This window comes from Hordeum vulgare, chromosome 2H (assembly GCF_904849725.1).
Source record: "Hordeum vulgare subsp. vulgare chromosome 2H, MorexV3_pseudomolecules_assembly, whole genome shotgun sequence".
NCBI lineage: Eukaryota > Viridiplantae > Streptophyta > Magnoliopsida > Poales > Poaceae > Hordeum > Hordeum vulgare.
In genome coordinates, this window is record NC_058519.1 from 634,866,707 (window position 1) to 634,884,621 (window position 17,915).

Sequence of the window (17,915 nt, forward strand, 5' to 3'; positions counted from 1 at the left end):
GGTATTCTCTGCCGGGAGATATGACCTGCTCAATCAAAAATCCCGTAATTTCTTCTTGAAGTGCTTGTATGCGGTCCTCTGGTAGGAGCCTACCCCGCATCTCCGTCATCTTTAAAAAAGGAGACCAGTATGAATATATTAGTTGTGTGTGTATATATTAGATCATGATAAATAAAATTGTAAAAAGTGTTTATGTACACAATGATGTCTTTGATCTCTGCGCCGTTTGGTCATAAAGCGAATGTTCTCGCAAACGTAGTATGCACATAAATAATGCAAGATGTTTTATAATTCCACCATGGACTTGTACAATGCAAGATATTTAAGAGAGCTGCTTAGAGAAATGCCTCAGACTTTTTTTAAGCATCTATGGTTATTTGAAGAGTGTACATGCTTAATTAGGCATCCCTCATATAGAAATAAGGACCAATGCTTAAGAAAAAAATAATGTATTTTACAAAGCATCTCTTTAATGGGTGTTGCGATGTCTCGCTTCTATTAAGACCTAGCCTAGCCTCACTACAAACAACCACCCATAATAGGTTGGCCCAGCAGGGCCCACATCCTTTAGTACATTTTCACTTTCTTTCTTCACATTTTGTTTTCGTTTTTCTGATTCTTTTGCATTTATTGAAAAATATTATATATATATATATATATATATATATATATATATATATATATATATAGGTAAACTGTTTGGTATATATTATATATAGGGTCGTGCTATTCGTCATCCTGGGTGAGTAATACTTATTCCTCACCCCCTCCTATTTTAAAATCAATGCACCGTATTTTTACTTCCCGTAAATTTTATCGTACTCACACATAAAAAGGAAACATGAAAAAAATACATAATCACCATAAAATAATTTTATGTTACGTATATTTATGAACGTAAAATTATAGTGTAAAATGTACATAAAAACAAATTTTCAGGTCTTGTGACCCATATTTTTGTTTTTTTATGTCAAATTTTACGTTGTGAATCAATGTGAATGTAACTATTTGTATATCATATGTAATTTATCTATGAAACAATCGTAAAATTACCCCGGATGAAGAATATATATATATAGTAAATTTACGTATAGAATTGAGAAATGTTAATCATGAATTAAAAAATTTCTAAGCATGTATAAAAATGTTCCTGATGTATAAAGAAATTGCACAATGTGTATGGAGAACTGTATAGACATTAAAACATATATGGAATAATGCTAATCATATAATTTAAGAATGTTAAAAATATATTTAAAATGTTTCTGAATGTGTATGATAAAAAAGTAAACTTATAAATTGTAAGTTTTAAAAAAGGTAAATCATGTATTTTGTAAATCATTAAACATGTATAAAAATGTTCCTTTTGTCCAGAAACAATGTACGATATTTATGCAAAAAGTAGACCAAAAAAATATAACTATAAAAAATGCTAAAGATATTTAACAAATATAACATTGTGTATGAAAAAGTAGACATCATAAACATATGTTTGAAACAATGTTAACCATATATGTAAAACAATGGTCTTATAGCTTTTAAAATGTTTTTTGCCATAAAAATGGTCAACGTATATTTTAATAAATGTTGACCGTATATTCCAACAAGTGTTCATAACACGTTTGAAGAAGAAGAAAAGGTACATCATGTATTTGACAAATGTACAACATGTATCAAAACTATGTGTCACTTGTACACTAAAAATGTGCACTGTGCACCAAATATAATTAGACATGTGTTGAAGAAAAACATAAAATAACAAAGAAATAGAAAGTAAAACCAAGAAACATAAGAAAAGCTGATCTATAATGAAGAAAGAAATGAAAATGGAAAATCCAATAATAAACGAGGAATAAACTGATGAAAAAAGAAAAGGAAAAGGAAAGAAAAAAACGATGGAAAACCAAAGAACACAAAAAAACATAGAAAACATTTGAAAAACCCAAAACACAAAAGAAACCAAAAAAACCTAGCGGATGAAACCCAAAAGACAAAAGAAACCAAAAAAAACCTAGCTAACAGGAAAAAATAGATAATAATTTGTCAGCCCAGTATCACTGAAATAACATTCAGCAACACGTATGTTAGTATCGCTGTAAGCAAGTCATAACATTCACGCTCTTTTAAGAAATCATTTATTGTACTTCATCTCTGCCGAATTAGTTGTCTTAAATTTGTATCTAGACAAATTGAATACAAATAATTCAGGACGAAAGCAATACAATACAAAGACATGATGGGCTTTAAAAAATCAGTTCACCGGTCAGAGATCGTACACATTTCCTTTTCTTTTTTGGTCTAAAAAAACTGCTTGTTTTTCCCCTTCTGTGTGCGTTTTGACTGCGTACGTCTCTTTGACAAAAAAGAAGAACTCGAATCTCTACAACCCACGGTCACCGTACCGCGAAGTACACACTTGGAATCTTCTACCAGCAGACAAATAAAATATCGCCGTCTGCTTGTGATGCTGGAGTACTATGTGGCAAATTGATCAGCTCCACCCACCAGGAGGACCAGGAGCGGTCTCATCTTTACCCGATTCGGCCTTTGGGATAACGGCAGGTCTAGATGGATATCCGCTAGCCGGCCAGGTCATCCGCAACGACGATATTTACAAGTTACAACAGCTCATCAGTTGGCCCTCGCAGCCGGGAAAGCCGCAACCTCCCGCCCGGCCGCCGGCAAAGTCGAAATGGCACCGACCTGGCGGCTACGAGCCGTCACATCACCATTCCGGAACTGTGTCCATTTCTGGAGCCGCACCGAAGCATCTAGCCAGATACGAATGTACTTCTTCTATACCATAATATTTACTCGTATTATTGAAGAGAATTAATTTAATTCTTCCTAATAAAATGTATTTAGAAACAGAGGGAGTAGATTGACAATGAGCCACCACTTGTGAGCAAAGGACATTCAACGGTCCTAGCGGATGGGACTGTGGAGGCAGACGTGTGTGGCAGGTAGTTGAGCAAGTTACAGTGACATGGGTTCAACATGCTGTGTGTGTATTTATTTGACATGCTATGAAAATCTATGGGCTAATTCGCCAGCAGCGAAGGTGTGCATGAACGGGCATTGTTTGGACACGTCTCATATTTGCTATTCTGCATCCGCGTATCTTGTATTGAACACCATATATTCACACTATATATGCAATGTTGAGCTACTTCACATGATGAACATCGGACAATAAAATCAGTTGTAAGAAATATGCAAGATCGGTTGAAAATAGATATGAAACATCACCGAAAAGATCATCCAAGTTTACGGGACATAGTTCATAAATTTCTACAACTAACGGTAAAAACAATGCGGAGGGAGGGGGGAGATCACCACTTCCTTGCTGGGCCTATGCCCTTTCGGTCGCTGGTACAGTTGCAGCCGTCCTCAGCTGGCGGAGTGTCTTGGTCGTCGTGGAAGAGGTGTAGCTGCCGCCATCTTCGTCGTCGGAGTCATAGAAGACGATGAGCTCCTTCATCTGACGGACCGCCCTGTCCTGCTCCCGCTTTAGTTTGGTGACCTGAGCGGCCTCCGCCGCTGCCTCCTTTGCCTCGCGCTCCGATTGTTCAATAGCAACCCGGAGTGAACTGATATTCTCACATCAGAGACAGTGAGCGTTCGTCTCCGTCGTCGTGAGGGACCGATGGCACACCCATGCGGAGGCGTTTGTCCTCGCTGCGCTCCACCGCCATCCCGCGACGATGACGCGCGTGCTGCTCCACTAGATCTTTCCTCTCCCTGGCCCGCTCGCTCTCGTGATGGGTGGTGCACGCCTCCAATTCCGGATGAGCATGCAGGCCGGCGGAGCCGGCACTAGCGCCCACCGCTGCCCGCATGGAGGTGCGGTCGACGGGGGAATGTGACGGCTCGGGTCCTATGTGGACTGCGATGTCCTGCCAGAGCTGCACGGGCCGCGAGGGTCCAGCTCCGACGTCTCCACTACATCGGCTCGAGAGCTGCGGCAACGCTCCAGATCCGGAGCTGTCGCCAGTGTCCACCTTGGACCGTTCCAAGGCAATGTAGAGGGTGAGCTCCTCGTCGTAGTCGAGTTGGAGTAGGAGCGACTACCGGAGCTCGAATTAAAGTGCATGGGATCAAAATCTGAGAGGGAGAGGAGAGGAGGGAGCGACAGGGAGTGAGCTAGGGTTCGGAGCAAGGCGTTCGGGGTAGGATTTACGTGGCACTACGGTGGGGGCGATGGTGGGTTGGGCATGTCAGCTAAGATGTGGCAGACGGGATTTATATCTGCCCTAGATTTGGGCTGGATATGAGCAGTGCTGATCAATCCGAGTGTTTGAGGCATGTTTGGGAGGTCTAATTCGGTCGTGTTTTTGTGACCGATCACTGACCGAATGGCATGACCGGGCGTTTAAGGCGGGCATGAAGGGTGCAGTTGTAGATGCTTTATACTTAATATTATATATCTCCAACTCAAAACAAATATTGGTATATCTTTGAGTTTCTTATTTTTGTCGGAGATATACCTTTTTATTAATTTCCTCAGGCCTAAGAAACTTACTTACTAGGGTCTAATTTACGGGAATAAGGAGATGCTAAATGGTGGACTAGCGCTATGGAGCGCTTTTTTCCATTTTTTTCTGAAAGTAACATTTTGCAGTTCAAAAATTCTGGAAAACAATCATAGACGTTCATGGTGAAAGCCTTCTTTATGTAGTAATCAGCCTTCTCTATTGTAACCGACCTTGTGTAACCGTAGTACCCCTATCATCTATATAACCAGGGGGTCATAATTCGTAGGACACATTACGCTCATTACCGCCAGGGTTTAGACCACAACATTTGGTCTCGTAGTAGATCAACTCTGTACTTTATACTATTTCATCAATAATAACAAAAGCAAGACGTAGGGGTTTACCTCCATCAGGAGGGGCCGAATTTGGGTAAAACACCGTCTTAATCGTCTCTTGTCATCCATCGATCTTAGGTCCATAGTTTGGACCCCCTACTCAAGTCAGCCGGTTTTGACACCGACACTCACCGTAATGTATTTCATCGTCAGATTTTATACACATGTAAAATACGTCCAAATGAATGTGTATACATTTTCGATAATTTTTTAAACTTTAAACTTTGCTTTTTAAAAGAAATCCATGGAGCTATTCCACCAAAACACTGTAATCAGTGAGGAGACATTACAAAATTAAAATAAGTCAAATTTCGCACCCGATCAATACAAACTTCATCTAACTACACCCTCCATTCCATAATGTAGTGTACATGATTTTTTTCAAAGTCAAACATCACAAAGTTTGACCAAGTTTACTAAGAAAATATGAACAAGAATAATATAAAATATATATAATATGGAATTATATCTTGTGTTTTATATATTGATATGAATTTGATAATATAGATGCACACACTTTCCGGCATAAAGTTAGTGAAACTTGATGAAGTTTCACTTTCTAAAAAAAAATCTATACGCACTACATTATAGAACGAATATAGTACTCTATCCGTTTCAAAAATTTTGTCTTAGGTTTGTATAAAAATAGATATATCTAAATACTAAGACGTGACTAGATACATTTATATCTAGACAAATCCAAGACAAGAATCTGGGACAGAGGGAGTACTATATAGTGCAATTGTTCTTAAAATTTGGTATTTAAGTGTGTAGGGATTTTCTTATGAATGCATTGCACGCCAAATTTCAGTGTCATAGTGTGCCTAGGGCTTTTCTTGCATTATTAAGCATATTATTAATTTTCTCAAAAGAATAATTTGACCGCGTTATAGAGCAGTTGAATTACGATGAATAGATGGACGGGCAACTCTGTCAATCAACATACAGTCTTAGTTCGGTCAATTAGTTAAACGCAACATGGAAAAGTTCATCCTTGCAGAGTACTTCATCAGTAAAGGGCTCTAGTATGAAGAGGAGTACAGACTACAAACATTTCATCCCCGCAAAAAAAAAAAAAAAAAAAAAAAAAAGACACTACATACATTTCACGCCATACTGTAGGAAATATGTACTATTCATTCAGTTGGAAGCGAGTACAGCTTCAGTCGAAGGCACCCCATACTTGGGCAAAGGGCGTGCAACTCCTAATCAGTAGGGGCTCCCTTGATTATCCAACAAGCTACTCAGTTGGCGAACAAAAGAAGAGGTTCTTCCAAATATATTAGGCGCGTGTCTCTCTTCTCTGCTCTTCACTTGACACATCGACATGCGGACAGAAGAGGTTCGTTTCGATAGTTTTTATCGCGGCCATACAGTTGGCGAACAAGAGAAGCATCACGTGGATACTACAAGATATGTCTAAAAGGCAATAGAAGTCGCTTTGGTTTGCTCCAGTATTTCAAATACAAGGGTAGGGTGTTTCTTCAGGAGATTCATCTGTTTTTCCATGGCAGGAATTACAGTAAACTTCACAGTGACTTGTGGGATTATATAGAGGGTGCAACGGTGCAAGAGTTCAAGAGAAATAAGGTAATGCCATATTGCCATTCATGTACATTACGTGCTACGCTCGTCTACTTATTATCATGCCATCCTACTCTCGTGATTAAATGGTATTCGATCGGCCTTGATCATACTAAGTATGTGCTTTGGCGAACCGACTGCCGCACCCATACCTGAAGGGTGAGAGGCACGAATCAGTCATGTAGAGCACGCAGCTGTTAGAGCATTCACCCGGACTTGGCAAATCCAATTCCTCAAACGTCCGTAGACACATCCAAGGCTATACGCAAACACTGACCTGTCAAGCTTTAAATTTACCTTCTCACAATTGGACATCTTAAATATTATATCTTAAATTGATACAAACTCAGGCAACTACTTCGTTCATGCATTATACATATCGTCCGACTACTCCATCACTACTAACATATCAATATTTGGCATGTTTGACTATAGTAGACATTATCTTCGGTTGCCCTTGTCCTTCCTAGAGCCTTTGTACTCCTTCTCACGAAAGTACCCGGATCTGCTCGTCGCCGTCGCTGTCCTCGCCGTCGCTCGCCTCCTTCTCCTTCTTCGGTGGTAGTTTGGCCATTTCACGGATCACCCAACTCTGCTCTCGGGCGAGGGCGCGCGTGTTCCTCCGCTGCAATTTCTTCAAAACGCGGGCGTGGATGGCTTCCTCTTTTATGGCCGCCCGCGCCGCCACGTCACCCGCCTTCGCCGTCGTCATTTCCTTCGTGATACGGGCCTCGGCGGCCCTTATCTTCTCCTTCCCACGACAGGCAGCCCGTTCCCGGTATAGGACTCACAATTTGTCGGACCTGTGATGGGGAAGGATCAATTTTTCAGCCGCCATGACCGCGATGATCCACCATCAGAGGACCCGAGCGCCCGTTGAGCCGACGCTATGGTGTCGCACCGCACAGATCCTATCCTCGGCCGGGCGCTGTCCCCGCGGAAGCGGGGGAGTGCAATGCGGACCGCCATTGCCTCCTCCAACCTGTAGGGGATGACACCCCGGTTGACGGATCCAGACTGATTGGAGTTAGATCTGCTGCCCGCCATACCGAAGAAGGCTAGAGCTGAGCTTGGGTGGCGGACGGGAGTGAAGGGAGTTAAATGAAGTGGCTAGGATTTGCTCCGATGAGCAGATCGGGACGACTGACTAGCACAGGCCAGGCCGACGTGGCGGGCGTGCCCGCGCTCACCCAGCCCCTTCCTCCTTAACGTCCTATATTTGGGCTGAATATGAGGGATGTCAATCTTCGCGGACGTTTGAGGCCCGTTTGAGGCGCCACGCTGGGTCCATATTGTTAGAGTTATAATATAAGTCATGTACCCTTTTGTATTTATCCCAATATATAAGGGGTTTCCTGCATATAGTCCATCACCTGTACATGTATATATACTGGCCTATGGTCTCATGGGAATACAAGTTGCTTATTCCTAACATGGTATCAGAGCTAAGGTCTTGAGTTCAAGTCCTGGCTTTCGCAATTTCAAAAATTGCTGGTAGCCCCCTTTGTGTCCACGTAGAGGCCTCTTGAGTCATATATGAGTTTCGCGCGCCGGCGCTCTCTTCCGGTTGCACGTGTTGACTTGTCTTTCCCGCCACACGTGAGAGGGGTCATACATGAGTTTCGCGCGCCGGCGCTCTCTTCCGGTTGCACGTGTTGACTTGTCTTTCCCGTCATACGTGAGAGGGGGTGTTACAGTATATGTGGATTGCACTAGCCCTTTCCATCAGTTCAGACTTTTGGTTGCGTTGACTAGTGCATGAAGCTTAACATGGTATCAGTGTCTAAGCGTCCTTTTGATTTAGTTCATTCCGATGTATGGGGTCCGGCTCCCTTCGCTTCGAAAGGGGGTCATAAATACTATATTATTTTCATAGATGACTTCTCTCATTACATATGGCTTTATTTCATGACTTCTCGTAGTGAGGTGTTGTCCATTTATAAGCGTTTTGCTGCCATGGTTCATACTCAGTTCTCTTCTCCCATTCGTGTGTTCCGTGCTGACTTCGCTGGCGAGTATACCTCTAAGATGTTGCGTGGTGTTTTTGCTGAGCAAGGGACTCTCTCTCAATTCTCTTGTCCTGGTGCTCACGCTCAGAATGGCGTGGCTGAGCGCAAGCATCGTCATCTTCTTGAGACGGCTCGTACATTGATGATTGCTGCCTCTCTCCCGCCTCATTTTTGGTCTGAGGCCGTCTACACCTCCACCTATCTCATCAATTGCCAGCCTTCCGCTGCTCTACAGGGTGGTGTTCCTTTCGAGCGTCTTTTTGATCGTTCTCCCGATTATTCGATGCTTTGCTTGTTTGGTTGTGTTTGCTATGTTCTTCTTGCCCCCCGCGAACGCACCAAACTGACCGCTCAGTCTGTTGAGTGTGTCTTCTTAGGCTATAGTGATGAGCATAAGGGCTATCGTTGTTTGTATCCTATCGGTCGTCGGATGCGTATCTCTCGGGATGTGACTTTTGATGAGTCTCGTCCCTTCTACCCACGCCAATCTTCCTCGACTTTTTCAGTGGAGGATATCTCTTTCCTCACTTTTCCTGACACACTTATCACACCCGCCGAGCCTTTGCCTCTTCGTTCCGCTCCCTCTACTTCTCCACCTCCAGTCGATTTGTCGCCACCATCTTCCACGGTCTCCTCGTCTAGCATGTCACTAGATTCTACACCTTCATCTCCGGTGACTTCTTCGTCGCCACTCCCCGATTCTATCTTGGCGATTCCTCCTTCCATTGTTCCATCTTTTCCTCAGTGTTACACTCGTCGTTCACGTTCTGTGGATGCCTCTGTGGATGTCTCATCATCCTCGTCTCAGCCTACTTATGGCTTGCGTTCTCGTCCTCGTTCGCCTGTTGATCGCTTTGGATTTCCACCGCTGGTGCTGCCGTTCTTGAGCCGACTACTTATCATCAGGCTGTTGTTCATCCTGAATGGCAGTTTGCGATGGCAGAGGAGATTGCTGCTCTTGAGCACACTGGTACGTGGGATCTTGTTTCCCTTCCTCCCGAAGTCCGTCCCATCACTTGTAAGTGGGTCTACAAGGTTAAGACTCGCTTCGATGGTTCTCTTGAGCGTCACAAAGCTCGTCTTGTGGCTCGTGGTTTTCAGCAGGAGCATGGTCATGATTATGACGAGACTTTTGCTCCTGCGGCTCATATGACCACTGTTCGTACACTTCTTGTCATGGCCTCTACACGCCACTGGTCTATCTCTCAGCTTGATGTTAAGAATGCTTTCTTAATGGTGAGCTGCGTGAGGAGGTGTACATGCAGCCACCACCTGGGTATTCTGTTCCTGATGGCATGGTATGTCGTCTTCGTCGCTCTCTCTACGGCCTTAAGCAAGCCCCACGCGCCTGGTTGGAGCGTTTTGCCTCTGTGGTGACTGCCGCTGGTTTTTCATCCAGTGGTCATGATCCAACATTGTTTATTCACCTTTATCCTCGTGGTCGGACTCTTCTTCTTCTCTATGTTGATGACATGGTCATCACTGGGGATGACCCCGAGTATATTGCCTTTGTCAAGGCCCGCCTTAGTGAGCAGTTCCTTATGTCTGATCTTGGACCTCTTCGCTACTTTTTTGGGATTGAAGTCTCTTCTACCTCTGATGGCTTCTTTATATCCCAGGAAAAGTACATCCAGGATCTTCTTGCTCGTGCTGCTCTTACTGATGAGCGCATTGTTGAGACTCCTATGGAGCTCAATGTTCACCTCTCTGCTACTGATGGTGATCCCCTACCTGATCCGACGCGTTATCGTCATCTTGTTGGCAGTCTTGTTTATCTAGCTGTCACTCGTCCGGATATCTCTTATCCGGTTCATATTCTGAGTCAGTTCGTCTCTGCTCCCACATCGGCTCACTATAGTCATCTCCTCCGTGTTCTCCTATACCTTCGGGGCACGATCACTCAGCGTCTATTCTTTCCTCACTCCAGTTCTTTACAGCTTCAGGCCTATTCGGATGCTACGTGGGCTAGTGATCCTTCAGATTGCCGTTCACTTTCTGCTTACTGTGTTTTTCTTGGTGGTTCTCTCATTGCCTGAAAGACGAAGAAACAGATTGCAGTTTCCCGTTCGAGTGCAGAGGCTGAGTTGCGAGTGATGGCTCTTTTGAGGGCAGAGGTGACTTGGTTACGATGGTTACTTCAGGATTTTGGTGTTTCTGTCACTACACCGACTATGCTCTTATATGACAGTACAGGTGCTATTAGCATTGCGCGCGATCCTGTGAAGCATGAGCTCACCAAGCATATTGGTGTTGATGCTTTCTATGTGCGCGCTGCTGTGCAGGATCAGGTTGTTGCTCTTCAGTATGTGACTTCCGAGTTACAGTTGACGGATTTCCTGACGAAGGCCCAGACTAGACCACAACATGGCTTTTATCTCTTCAAACTCAGTGTTGTTCATCCACCATGAGTTTGAGGGGGATGTTAGAGTTATAACATAAGTCATGTACCCTTTTGTATTTATCCCAATATATAAGGGGTTTCCTGCATATAGTTCATCACCTGTACATGTATATATACCGGCCTATGACCTCATGGGAATACAAGTTGCTTATTCCTAACACATATTTCGTGACCGGTTAGTGAGGGTTTGGTTGTGGATGCTTTTACACTCGCACCAACAAATATCTAAAATATCCTTTAATATTTTACCCGTTTTGCCCTTGGTATAGTGAGAGCTCGACACATCCTTGTCATCGCATTATCCATATGTGACCAAGTTGTCTGCCATTACTAATCTGCAACAACAACAAAATGGGGAGATCGAGTGGATGCCAGCGAACTATCGAATTTGTTTTTTAAGGAGGATTATCTATGTGTTGCATTTAGTCATTTTATTAATTATTCATAAATCCCTTACAAGGTAATACATTAGTAAGGCTGGAGCCATCATCATGACAACAATGGTCGTTACTCCTATCGCTGTGATGAATGGATGCCGAATGTCCGAGCTTAATGCCAAACAAACATCACACCAACACCTAACATATAATGATGGATGCCACATCCAAAAGCCACAATACCTGGACTGGGTTACACACCGGTCCGACACACTTTCAATTGGCACCACATGCGCATGCCGCGAGGGTTGTTACCAACTTTATCTATGGATCCATCCTTAGATCAGATACTGACGCATCGAAGGCCCCTCTGCCATCGACGCCACCATGAAGCCAGAAAGCGTCATCCTCCTGCACGAGCCCATCACGACCCATTGCATGCCGAGTCTCCACTACGCCACATCGTTGAGCCGCCATTGATGTGTAGGATGAAGCACCGCTCCACCACCCACCGACGCCCAACCACCAAGCCGTCCACATGTTCGTCCAGCCGATTAATGTCTCCAAAGATGATGCCCCCACGGGGGTGACGACGAAGACGTCGCCATCATCTGATTCAGGAGGCCCTTCAACGTCTCAAACGAGGGCTACGACACCTGCGGACGCCGCCATCACTGGAAGCCTCCTTTAGATATGAGATTTCCACCAGAAAAATGGAGCAAGTGATGACCACACCATCGCCTCAACCAAGGAAACGACACCCATGGGCGCCGCTGACGATGGTGGCATCCTCACCCACTGCAGCAACTAGGCCACCATCTCCCTCTCCACTTGATTCACCGCCGGGAAGCCACCGCAAGGCAATACTCACCGGCCAGATCCCTTTAGACCGACGATGAGTACAACCAAATGTATAGGAAGTCACATTGCTGCGTGACCGGCGCCATGGCCACACACACGTCGTTCTGAGGCGGCCAGTGAAGATCCACCGTCACAACCACGCCTCCAAGATGTGATGGAGGGATGCCCCGCCACTGCCATCATCCCCCCCCCCTCGCATGGGCTTTGCCCAGCCGAGATTCGGCGGTGGGGAAAGAGAGGCAGAGGGGAGGGGAGGCAGAGGGGTCTGGTGGGGGCAACTATCAAATTTGTATGACTGCATATTTTATTTAGCAAGTTTCTCACCAGTACTCAACTGCTCATGGTTAATTTGTTTCAAAAATAGAACACTATCCAATCGTTTGTGAATTCATAAGTAAAGCCCCTTCTCAGCTTGAATTGATCCGAGCAGCTTCTCGGGGAGCAACATCTCCTGTTTGTTGCTTCAACTAAAAAGCTCGGGTGGTCAAAACGTAAAAAGTTCAGGGAGCTGTCAATGTACATTATGAGTTTCACTATTAAACTTGAACATGATCAATTTCACACCATATATTATGGCAGTCAATATGGGTCTCCGCCACTTCCTCCAACATATATTAGCAAAGTCAGTCAATTTCCCTAAGAAAGCAAAGCAATATGAAAGTTCTATCTCATGTCCTGCCTCAGGGGTTGTTTGGTTTGTGACTATTTTTTCTAAGCTAAAGTGTGGTAAGCCACAAAAGTATGGGCCAACCACAAAGTGTGGCTAAAAATTTGAACGCCTAACTTTGGGAAAAGTTGACAAAAAAATTGACTCTATGCCAAATGGGCCACAGGGGGCAATTATGTATGGCAAGCCAAACTGTGGTAAAAACCACACACATGCCAACTAAACTATGGTTGTCAAACTTTGACTTGGTAAAATGTGGTTGTGAACCAAACAAACCCTCAATGTTAAGATCTCAAACTGACCACGCCTTCTCCAGTGCGTGCCACTTGATGTTCTGGTATTCATATTCACAACATGTATACATTCTATAAATAAGTAACGGACGCGCCACTAATTTTCATCGGATGCCCGAAAATACAAAAACGATAACTTTCGAACTAACCCATTTTGTCATAAAGACACCTTCTGCAATGCGTGGTCAAAAATAGAAAAATAGCAATTTTTTAACTAACCGACATGGACAGAAAGGCACTGATGCACAAAATGTACAACACATTTTCAACAGTCAAGAAAACAATTCTCAAAAAAGGTATTGAGGCGCGGCGTGTCGTTGCGCACTATCCGCTGGTCAAAGACTATGGGGAGTAGAGATTCATGTATGGAAGATTCCTTCAGTTGAAAATGAGTAGAGCTTCAATGCAAGGCACCCCATACTTAGGCAGAAGGCATGCAATTCCTTTTTGTCGGAAGACAGTAGAGTCTCCCTTGATTTTCCAGCGAGCAGCTTGTTTCTTCGCCTCTTCTTTGCTCTTCACTTAACACATCGACATGGGTAGCCAGGAGTTCATTTCCGTATTTCTTATTGCGGTTATACATCTCAACAGAGTTCATCCGGATGGCGAGAAACACAAGGATCACATTGATACTGTAACATATGTGCAAAAGGGACCACAACTCGCTTTGGTTTGCTCCAACATTTCAAATACAACGCTAGGGTATTTTTTGTTTTTTTCTTGCGGGAAGCTAGAGTATTTCTTCAGGAGATTCAACTGTTTTTCCATGGCACGAATTAGAGTAAACTTCACAGTGCCTTGTGGGATTATATAGTCGACGCAACCTAATTAAAAAAATAAGTTAATGCCATTCATGGACAATGTGTGCCAGCTGCTTCGCGCTCGTCGACTTATTATCAGGTCATCCTACTCTCATGATTAAATGGTGTCCGGCCTTGATCATTCTAAATATGTGATTTGGCCCCTCAAAAAAGTATATGATTTGGCCAACCGGCTGGGCACCCATGCATGCCTGTAGGGTGAGAGGCACTAATCAGTGATGTAGATCATGCATATGTTATACAAGCACCAACAAATATCTAAAGTATCCTTAATATTTTATCCGTTTTGCCCTTCGCATAGTGAGATACCGGCACGTCCTACTGGTCCTTGTCCCCGTGTTCTTAGCGGTCAATCATAAGAAGACCCAAACCAAGGATATAAAGTGCACATCAACGGTTATATGAGACCTAGTGCCAATATCTTAATAAAAGCAAGTACAATAGTATAGCCAGCTGCTGGCTATAAGACATTGTCATGTCATCTATAGCTCATCTTATAACCAACATGTATAATAGTTTATTGTAAAAGTGTACTATTTTTTGATTGTATGGCTTATCTTTCATACTCACAAAATGCCTAGAAGCACGTGCTAGAGCTGACTCTTAGCTAAGAGCCCGCTTACCTTCTCTCTCAGCTTCTTTTTTCTCTAACTAAACAAAAATATATTAGTTTATTTCTTATAACCAACTGACTCACCTCTATTGTACTTGCTCAATTGTAGGATTGGTTTCCCAACATTAAAGTTATTCGTGGTCGAGTGCAATAGGACTGCCTTCGAGTACACATGGCTAGTATCTCTAAAGGTCTTCATGATGGATCATTAGAAGACCACAACCGAGGATAGAAAGTGCACATTGAAGGTTATATGGGACGTAGTGTCTAGTGATGAGAATATCACATTAATTGTAGGTTTGTTTCCCAAGATCCCCAATGGAAAAATTTTACCAATTGATATAATATTAATTTTCTTCATGAGCGAGTGCAGGAGTCCTGCCTTCGGGTAAATATGGATACCATCTGTTAGTTTTCTATGGTCGACAATAGGATGACCACGACTGAGGATATAAAGTGTCCATCAACAGTTATATGACACGTAGTGTCATCTAGTGATCATCACAATAACTGTAGTGGATGTTTCCCAAGATTCAAAATGAAAAAAAATCATACCACTCAATATACCAAGATCACAACATGGAGCCTTTTATGAGTACAATTTTCTGAGTACATTATTATAGTTTTCAGTTTTCACAACCTGTAACAATTAGCCTTGGCTGTTTTCATGTTATCCTATGTTGAATATGTGAATCCAAATGTAAATACATGATTTGTTTTTAATGTATACTCATTTACTCATGCTGGAAAATAAAGACGGTCTGGAAACTGTCGAAGACAGCTAATGGTGATTTATTTTTCTTCTCTTTACTTAGCTCTTAGGCCACAAGACCATGGCTCCTATTATCGCTGATCACTGGCTCAGCCGTGCCTTCATGATTGCTCTTAAGAAGTACACACATGGGGTCTGTTTCCTTGTTCTATTTGAAATATTGCACATGATCTATTTTTCATGTATATTGTATACTGCAAAATGTACTTCTTTGTTTTGATTTTGTCTTCTCTTTTGAAGAAAATGTTCCTCACTTTCCTGCTTACTATAAATATAAATGCTTGTGAACTATTAGGAATTATTTTCTTTGTACCAGCACAAATTATTTCCAGTTTTTAGGTTAGTCCTTGCCTGCAATGATTGAATTGTGTTGAATTGTTGCTTAATTATTTGGTATAGTAAGAAGAGAAAGTGTTATGAAGTCCAACAGTTGCTTTTGGCTGCTGGTTTTATTTCTACAATATCCCAACACTGTACTTTTTTTTGCACCTAGATACTAGGTTCCTGGCTCGAATAGTTTCTGAATAGTTTCACAATGGTGACAAAGAAAGAATTGATTTCCTTTTTCTATGATCGTGGAATCATGAGTTTATGACATATAATGTATTATTATGTTCATACCTTCAAGGTGGATTATAACACGATGTAGCTTGTCTTTACTTTTCTTTCATGTTCATGCAAACATTTCTTTGAGAATATTCAATTTTTCACCTGTAATGAATTCTTCTGGAGCTATCCAACTATCGCCCTGCATTAAAAATTTGACTACCAGTGAAAGATGTCAAGATAATCATACTTCTTGTTCTTGATTTTACCCTGTTAGTACTAAACTTAATTTTGTTATAGTAAAATTAAGAAAAAAGTTGGCTATGTTTCATTAAAATAGGTCATCTGATGTGCATGTCGATCTTCCTAAAGATATATATTTGACAAAGTAAATGTTGCATCACGATAATATTTAAACCCGTTGCAACGCATAGTCAATTTCCTAGTTGGGATAACACAAGTCGAGACGTCTCACCATGTCTATCCAGGTTTCCCGTCTCAGAGCAAGTACAATAAGGTACAGTCAGCAGGCTGTAAAGATTAAAATACTATATTTTTGCTGAGTTGGATGAGAGAGAATAGGAGAGAGAAGTAAGCAGGCTCTTCGTGAAAAGCCAGCTCTAGCACGTGCTCCTAGATGCTTTGTGAGAATGAAAGGTGTGCCATATAAAATAAAAGTAACACTCTTTTATAGCTAACTATTATACAAGCTAGCTATAAGATGGATTATAAGATAGCTTATAGCGAGCAGTTGGCTATACTATTAACCATGCTGTCAGCGCGCGTCAACTGCATCAAAAGGTCGTTCCCGGGGAAGGTCGCAACCTCCCGGCCAAAAGCATAACTACACCGTACCAGCGCAGCAGCCACACAACACGAACACCATTCCGATTTCCGAACCAACCATCCATTTGTCGCCCGCCCTCGCTGCCGTCGCCGCAGCACCGCGCAAACGCAGGGAGACTGTCAGCGTCCCAGGGCTATTGGCGATGGGGATCCACCTCCTGGCGTTCGCCTTCGTGCAGGTGTTCCAGGCCTCGGCGCCGCTGCTGTGGCCGCTCAACCTCTGGCTGCCCCGCCACCTCCCCCAGGTCTGCGCCGTTGTCTCCGGCGAGATCGCCGCCCACGTTGCCTGGCTGCGCCGTGCCCACGCGAGGCGCCGGGACGACGACGAGGAGGTCCGGCGCGAATCGTTGCTCTACGCCGCGTACTGAGATGCTCTGACCGGACAGTCTATTCAGATTCGATTTTTAGTTGATTTCTTCGAGCGCTAGCTGCGGCATATGTGTGTATGTTGGTTGTAGCATCGATCTGTAAATACACAAGTAATTTCTGTAGGACCGGCTGATTCCGTCGGGATTATTCTCTTTGTTTTGCTCCAGTATCTCAAATACAATTGTACAGTCGTTCTTCGGGAGATTCATTTGTTTTCTCGAGGCCAAGAACTGGCCAGAAGTAAACTTCCTTGTGAGATAATGGAGGGGATAAGGATATAAAAGCAGAAGTTAACTTCCATTCATTCGGGGCAAGCATAGAAAAGCAAAACTTAACTGGATAATTCGCTTCTGAGCACGGGCTCAGTTGCTCCCGCTGACGAAAATAATAAAAAGAAATACTAAAAAAATTCAAAAAAATCCAAATGTTTTTTGAGTAGTAGACAATTTGATGCGCAAGGTTCGCTCCAAATTTCACATCATTTGGACATTCGAGCATCTCTCAGCAAAAAAGACAAATTGGGTCAAAAAAATTGTAAACAGTGAACCTTTTTCACAGACCCAGATTTTGTCTTTTTTGTTGAGAGCGCCTCAGATCCCCAAATGAACTCAAAACTGGAGCGGGCCTCGCGCATCTAATCATCTACCACATACAGAAAATTTGGATTTTTTTGAATTTTTTTTGTATTTGTTTTGATTTTTTCCGTCGGCCCGGGTGCAGATGCACCCGAGAGCTAAAACCCCGCACTCAACTTAACTTCCATTCACTCACAAATACAATGTACTCCTTCATTTTTAAAATAAGTGACGTGAACTAAAACAACGACACTTATTTTGAAGGGTAGTGCTCTGCGCCGGCTGAAAGTCGGCCGCACGCGAGCCGTCCG

General features: G+C 43.1%; 1 protein-coding gene across 1 annotated transcript; it reads left to right on the top strand.

Moving 5' to 3' along the window:
• Positions 1 to 16,647: 16,647 nt before the first annotated feature.
• Positions 16,648 to 17,231, top strand: LOC123428141. The gene has a single exon (XM_045112304.1). The coding sequence runs from the start codon at positions 16,804 to 16,806 to the stop codon at positions 17,026 to 17,028; it is 225 nt and encodes a 74-aa protein (XP_044968239.1). The 5' UTR covers positions 16,648 to 16,803; the 3' UTR covers positions 17,029 to 17,231.
• Positions 17,232 to 17,915: the final 684 nt, after the last annotated feature.